This window comes from Cucurbita pepo, chromosome LG15, assembly GCF_002806865.2.
Source record: "Cucurbita pepo subsp. pepo cultivar mu-cu-16 chromosome LG15, ASM280686v2, whole genome shotgun sequence".
NCBI lineage: Eukaryota > Viridiplantae > Streptophyta > Magnoliopsida > Cucurbitales > Cucurbitaceae > Cucurbita > Cucurbita pepo.
The window spans coordinates 754,713-762,234 of record NC_036652.1 but is presented as its reverse complement, the minus strand read 5'-3'; the positions used below and the strand labels follow the sequence as shown (position 1 = coordinate 762,234).

General features: G+C 40.2%; 2 protein-coding genes across 5 annotated transcripts; one reads left to right on the top strand and one right to left on the bottom strand.

Annotated features, from left to right (window-relative positions):
- Nucleotides 1–1,104: 1,104 nt before the first annotated feature.
- LOC111776498 (glutathionyl-hydroquinone reductase YqjG) lies at nt 1,105–7,349 on the bottom strand. 4 transcript variants are annotated; one of them, XM_023655955.1, is made up of 4 exons: nt 6,467–7,349; nt 5,378–5,627; nt 4,232–4,408; nt 1,105–1,509 (listed from the first exon to the last, which is right to left on the bottom strand). In XM_023655955.1, the coding sequence occupies exons 1-4, from the start codon at nt 7,273–7,275 to the stop codon at nt 1,450–1,452; spliced, it is 1,296 nt and encodes a 431-aa protein (XP_023511723.1). In that variant the 5' UTR covers nt 7,276–7,349; the 3' UTR covers nt 1,105–1,449. The 4 variants fall into 4 exon arrangements, with proteins under 4 accessions (XP_023511723.1, XP_023511724.1, XP_023511725.1 ...); XM_023655956.1 differs by having other exon boundaries at nt 4,215–4,408; nt 6,467–7,347; XM_023655957.1 differs by lacking the exon at nt 1,105–1,509 and adding an exon at nt 2,565–3,179 and having other exon boundaries at nt 4,215–4,408; nt 6,467–7,348.
- LOC111776499 lies at nt 1,538–2,915 on the top strand. The gene is made up of 3 exons (XM_023655960.1): nt 1,538–1,760; nt 2,435–2,676; nt 2,749–2,915. Exons 1-3 carry the CDS (start codon nt 1,742–1,744, stop codon nt 2,902–2,904), a joined length of 417 nt encoding a protein of 138 aa, XP_023511728.1. The 5' UTR covers nt 1,538–1,741; the 3' UTR covers nt 2,905–2,915.
- Nucleotides 7,350–7,522: the final 173 nt, after the last annotated feature.

Below are 7,522 nucleotides of genomic sequence, written 5' to 3'. Positions count from 1 at the left end.
ATTTCCATTTGTTGTTCACGATTTCTTTTTCTTGTTCAATTTATCTAAAATGGTGAGAGATTTTAGGCATATACAATGGTCATTTCTTCTTCTTCAAGAGTCCTGAATCGGCAGCTTTTAGTATGTGCTTCGATCAAGATATAGATATTCATAAAAATACATGATATTATCGACGTACAGATTTTTGACACTTCTTGATTATTATGTTATAGCCGTTTTTTCATCAATTATTCTGTTCTGTGAGTAGCATATTTGGATTTTGATCTCTGGAAATATTTCCATCTGTGTTGGATTCGATTCGTTAGAGTGGATTAGTCATCAAACTTTGATATAAGTTAGAGCTCAGAAATGAATCTTGAGACGGATGCTGAGTTACCCCAAGCTGAGGAATCAATTCCCGAAGTGACTATGGAACAGAAACCTAATGAAGGACCGTCTGATTCGATGAAAGATGACCTTGAGGTTTCATCTAGTTGCTCTAATGTATGTTTTACTTCTATTATCAATCTGTTATTATTTGATATTATAAACTCATTGCTAGTTGAACTGGAATTGAAATCAAGTTTTTAATTTCAAAAATCACTCTCACATATGTCTTTAATTATTCAAAATCAATTTAGACTAAACATTGGATTGTTTAAATTGTTTTGAATAAGTAAGACATATTTGAGATTGTTTCAAATCACTGTAAAACGTGTTGTTAGTCTTTGTAGAATCATTAACAGAATCGACAATGCAGGATTCGAGCATCGGGGAAATTTTTTACAATGATGAACCTGACTTCCTAGAAATGCAAAGGGTAAATAATATAATCAAAGCGGCTTACAAGGAATTCATGGCAATAGCCATGAGAGCAAACGCTTTGATTTTCCATCCTCCAGCAGTAGGATCAGTAGAGGATTTACAAGAGATGTTCCACACTACACCACCTCGTGGATATACAGTTGAATGTTCCGTCGAATATGACGTTCTTTCCATTACTCCAGAATCGCTGATCACAATAATGATGAATGGGGTGAGATATCCTTAACTTGACATTGATTTTCTATACATTATTCTTAACATTTTGTACCCTTATTCACACTGTTTATAGGTGATATGGAGTTCGATATTTTCCAACATCATTTGTGATGGATCATTTGAAAATGTTCTCACTCCTTTGAAAGAATTCTGGTCAGCAGATTCAAATTCAAATTCTAAGGATGTTGTATTGGTAACTCTTTTTTTTTCTTTTGTTCCTTCTAAACTTTAGGACACAGAAAAAGAAAATATATGAACTTTTATCATATAATAGGTCAATGCCCAGTTAAGACTGCCGGCTGAATTCCTGCCAAGATGGTGCACTCGCTTTTTGAGATTTAAGATGGACGTCGCCGAAGATACATGGGCTATCTGCGATGTGTCAACTGATTATTTCATGGAAGCAACCTCTGATCCCACCGTGGGAACTCAATACAGGCGGAGGCCTTCAGGAGTGGTAATCCGGCAGTTTGGTGTTCTCTCAGAGGTCTGTTTACAGAAAACCATCATCTATCAGTAATTACTTCACAAATTTACAAATCTAAAACAGAATTTTATTTTACAGGTTCTATGGGTTGAAAACGCAGAGGTACAAGAGATTGATATCCCTAACAACATATCCTCAAAAGTTACTTCAAACTTTCATTTAACTGCAAAGCAATGGATCAGTATCTTATCACAAAATTTGAAACGTAGATGGAGCAAGATAACGACTTCAGAGATGTTCGACGACCCCAATGGTATAGTGTATGCTCTTAATTTCTCTTATGAATGTTAGGAATCACGACTCTCCACAAATACTGTCCACTTTGAGCACAAGCTCTCATGACTTTGCTTTTGGGTTTCCAAAAGGCCTCATACCGATGGAGATGTATTTATTACTTATAAACCCATAATCATTCCCTCAATTAATTAGCTACCGTGGGACTCCCTCCCAACAATTCTCCCCTCGAACAAAGTACACTATAGAGCCTCCCTTGAAGCCTATGGAGCCCTCGAACAGCCTCTCCTTAATCGAGGCTTGACTCATTCTTTGGAGTCCTCGAACAAAGGACACCATTTGTTTGACACTTGAGTCACTTTTGACTACACCTTCGAGGCTCACAACTTATTTGTTCAACATTTGAGGATTCTATTGACATGACTAAGTTAAGAGCATGACTCTGATACCATGTTAGGAATCACAACTCTCCACAATGGTATGATATTGTCCACTTTGAGCATAATCTCTCATGGCTTATGGGGTTTCCCAAAATGCCTCATACCAATGGAGATGGAGATGTATTCCTTACTTATAAACCCATGATCATGCCATAAATTAGCCAACGTAGGACTCCGTCCCAATAATCCTCAACCATGAACAGCCTTATAAAGCCTTAAATTCTCAAGCTAATTGGATTTTATGGGATAACAGATGTACCTGATCTGTTGACAATTGGGGAGAACCTGAAGAGATTATATCTAACATCAGTTAATCCCTTTCCACTGGAAAGAAAATGGGATTTATATTGTGATGATAATATAAGGATTTTGAGAGACATGAAAGCACGTAACATTGGCTATCACCATGATTATGTTGCCTCAAGTACCGTATACATTCCAGAAACCCCCATCAGACTCTTAATGTTTCTAGCCACATATAATGCGACATACCAGGTAAACTCCGTCTTAGAAACTAAACTTATAATTTAACCTATATTCTTGCTTGCTTATACTCGCCACATACAGTTGACGAGCATAAAATCACCGGAACAGCTCAAGCTGGTAGCTGCACTTTACACAGAAGATAATAGTTACACCATTGGTTTACGTAGAAAAGTAGAAGAAACAGTAGCTGATGAACTTTTTGCGGTGCTTCTCTTTTACATAAACTTCTTTACCTGATCCTCCTTGCCCAAAACTTATATACTTCAATGATATGATATGCTTGTTTAACGTGATAGGACCATGAATTTTTCTTACAAGAAGCTACAGCGAATGACTATTGCTCCCTCGTCCTATCATCACAATTGTCAGAAGAAGATGTTCATATCTCTCTCATGCCCAAATTTAGTATGAATAGTGTGTTTCTGAGACCTTCTGGCTTTGCCATCATGCCTGCGGAACAGGGAGGTCTACAGTCCAAGGCGTCCCTCGTGACCATATTCATACGTCGGGAGCTTCAATATATCGAAGATGATCATGCAATTGCAGTTATGAGAAGCCACATGAGTGATGTAATTGATCAGATGACTAATATCCAATCTCCAAACGCTACAGCTGAGGACTCAAAACAGAAAACTCCTAAAAAGGTATTCTAAGTTATGAGAAGCACAATTCTTTCCATTTTTTTATCACTATTATTAGCAATATAGATTCTAAAATTCAGCACTGCAAGGTTGAAAGTCACTTTAAGCTTGCAGTGCTGAATTTAAGCTCATGTAATGTGTAAATTTTACCCAACATTTTTAGCAATATAACCTCTGAAATTCATCTCTGCAAGTTTGGTTGTATTCTAAAGGAAACCTAATCTAATTATTTATGTATCCGTTCCTCAACATATAAAATTCAGGTGAGATCCCACATTGGTTGGAGAGGAAAACAAAGCATTCCTTATAAGTGTGTGGAAACTTCTCCATAACAGACACGTTTTAAAACTGTAAGGTTGACGGTAATACGTAACGGGCCAAAGTGGATGATATTTGCTAGTGGTAGGCTTGGGCTGTTACAAATGGTATCAGAACCAGACATTGGGCGGTGTGCCAGCGAGGACGCTAGGCCCCCAAGGGGGTGGATTGTGAGATCTCACATTGGTTGGAGAGGGGAACAAAACATTTCTTATAAGTGTGTGGAAACCTCTCCCTAGCAGATGGTTTTAAAATTGTGAGGCTGACGACGATACGTAATGGGTCAAAGTGGACAGTATCTACTAGCGGTAGGCTTGGGATGTTATAAATGGTATTAGAACCAGACATCAGGCGGTGTGCCAACAAAGACGCTAGCCCCAAGAGGGATAAATTGTGAGATCCCAAATTGGTTGGAGAGAGGAACAAAGCATTCCTTATAAGTGTGTGAATACCTCTCCCTAACAGACGACGTTTTAAAACCGTGAGGCTGACGGCGACACGTAACGGGCTGTTGCCAACTCAATTTTCCTATTTAGCTGGGAAATAAGACATTAACCAAAATAGAAAAATATGTTTTGGTGGATTTACCTCTGTCAAACTGAAACCTGCTTGGTTGTGTCTAAGATTGGCAGCGACTCCCTTTTGGAAGGAACTAAGAGTGCTTCATGATAGCAACTGGCCGGCTTAGTTGGTCGAATATTCCCAGGATTTAGAGGAAACAATGTTTTGTAATAGCCATCCATTATTGCTGTAAAGTTGCAAGTTGCTGCAACCTTTGGAATCTGTTGACAGGTTAAAAGTACACTAATTAGAGGATGATAGAAGTTAAGAACCTTATAAATAGATACAATGGCCCGACATTGTTAACCTCGACGAAAAAGAAGTATCAGTAGAAATGGGCTAAAAGCCTAGTGTGAGATTCCACATCGGTTGAAGAGGGGAATGAAACATTTTTTATAAGGGTGTGGAAACTCTCCCTAGTAGACACGTTTTAAAACCGTGAGACTGATGATGATACGTAATGGGCTAAAATGGACAATATTCGCTAGCGGTGGTGTGCCAATAAGGATGTTGAGCCTCCAAGAGGGGTGGTACGTAATGGGCCAAATTGGACAATATTCGCTAGCGGTGAGCTTGGACTGTTATAAATGATATCAGATCGGGTGGTGTGCCAATGAGGACGTCGGGCCTCCAAGAGGGGTGGATTGTGAGATCCCATATTGATTGGAGAGGAGCACAAAGCATTCTTCATAAGGGTGTGGAAACCTCTCCCTAGTAGACGTGTTTCAAAAACCGTGAGGTTGACAACGATACGTAATGGGCCAAAATGAACAATATTCGCTAGCGGTGGGCTTGGGCTGTTACAAATGGTATTAGAGCTAGTCACCAGGCGGTGTGCCAGTGAGGACGTTGGAACCCCAAGAAGGGTGGATTGTGAGATCCTACATTAGTTGCAGAGGGGAATGAATCATTCCTTAAGTTTTTAGCGGTGAGGCTGATGGCGATACGTAACGGGTTAAAGCAGACAATATTTGCTAGCGGTGGGCATGGATTGTTACACCTAGACTGAACCAATACCTATTACCGTTTAATCTATATATATATAACGCTAGAATATATGCTCTTCCATTGAGCGAGTTTCGGTATTCAGTTGATTTACAAACCCAAACACATGAACCAAATCAACCCGAGTAGCTTTCAATGGATTAGACTAGTGAAAAAACAGTTGCAGGGTTTAAAGAACAGATTACCTGATAAATGTCTCGCATATATCCATGAAGATTTGTATACTCAAGCAGCTTCTTCTTTGTGCATTTAAACAGAACATTATACACCAGATCAAACCGAATCAAGGTCGTAAACAAGCAAACATCAGCCAGAGTCAAATTTTCACCACACAAGTACCTCGAACGCCCCAAATGGTCGTCTAACACGTAGAGCGTTGAAAATAGCTCATTGACAGCTTTGTCATATGCTTCTTGACTCTGAGCAAACCCACATCTGCTAATGGTGAACGAACTGTTATAGAACAAACATACACGTCCAGAACAAACATAATCTTAAGAAACATAAAGAAAGTAAGGGATTGTGATTTTCTAGCAAGGAACATACACTTCAGAATTGTGTTATTAAGACCCCGTTTTGGTTTGGTCACATGTGGGGAGAGAGATTCGAAACATTCGAAACTCTGAACTCTCGGTCTATATCTAAACTATCTAAACTGGTTGAGCTATGCTCAGGTTGGTGCTATTAGCGTCTCATTCGATCAGCCTTCTATTTTAGGTTTTAGAAAATTGTGCTTGTGGGGAGAGATTTGAAACTCTGAGCTCTCGGTCTATGTCTAAACTGGTTGAGCTATGCTTAGGTGGGTGCTATTAGTGTCTCATTCGATAACCAACCTTCTATTTTAGGTTTTAGAAAATTGTGCTTGTGGGGGAGAGATTTGAAACTCTAAACTCTCTGTCTAAACTGGTTGAGGTTATTAGCGTCTCATCCATAACCATTGAGCTTTTTTGTTTTAGGTTTTAGAAAACTGTACTTGTTTTCTCACAATTCATTCTCGATAATTTCCACAGACACCTAAACTGTAACAACTCAAGCCCACCGCTAGTAGATATTGTCTTCTTCAGACGCTAAAGGAGATAGATTCTGAGATCCCACATCGATTGGGAGAAGAACGAAACATTCTTTATAAGAGTGTGAAACCTCCCCTAACAAACGCGTTTCGTCTTAAGAACCTTGAAGGAAAACTTGAAAAGAACAATATCTATCGGTGGTGGGCTTGGACGGTTACATGAACTCTAAAGAACTACGAGAAATTCGTGCGTTTAAGAGATTACCTATAAACTCCATTGTTGACATTGGGATAAATAATGGCGTTCCATTCTTCAATCTTCCCCTTCAGCAATGGCGGCGAGAGGTCCAAATCCGGATTCTCAGCCAATCCATTGAGACCCGAATTCAAAATTTCAATTATATCAGAGCTTTCATTGCAAATCACCTCCTTCTTCTCCGCATCCCATAGCATCGGCACAGTGGACCTTCCATTGTAACCTCCTCCTCGCAGTCTGTAAACCTCCTTCAAAGTTTTGCACCCATTTGCCCTATCCAATCCCTGCCTTAGGGTTTCATTATCAGCCGTCGGATTCTCCCGGAATTCCCACGATCCGTCTGCACCGGGACCGGCGACGGAGACCGGAACGGCGTTTTCGAGGCCTTTTAAGGCTCGGACGATCAACGTCCGGTGGGCCCATGGACATGGAAGGCCGACGTATAGATGGAGCTTTTTGGCGGAAATTTTGGTGGCGCGAAATTGGGAGAGGGGTCTTGAGTAGCCGCCAGAAGTATCGGAGGGGGCGAGCTGGCTCATCATGAGCTGCCACGTGGTCTCCCAGGCTGTACGGACGGTGGCTACCAGGAGCCCCGGCGGGAGAGATGGGCCCCATAAGAGATTAGTGATTGAGGATAACAGGGAAGAAGAAGAGGAAGATGTGGACGATTTTGGGCCGCTTGATGGGCTTTGGTTTAGGGACATTCTGGGGATGACGTGGCATCTGGTCGGCTTTGTTTTTGAAGTCGACGGCGGGGGATAACGCGGCGGAGGGAGAAAGTTTGTGGCGGAAAAGACGGCGGCGGTGCCCGTCGGCATTTGTTACAATTTGTGTGTTGAAAATATTTGCCGGGCAGAAATTTGGCTATCTTTCGTTTCATTAACCAGTATGCGCCTTAAACGACGTCGTGTCAAGGCGTCTACATGTTTTTTTTTTATGGAGTAAAAAAATAATTTTTTTTTGTCAATTTTAAAATTTATAGACTATTTATATTATTTTTAACAAAATTGAATAAATGGTAGAATTTATATTTTTTAAAAAATTGAATAAATGTAAAAGTGGTAA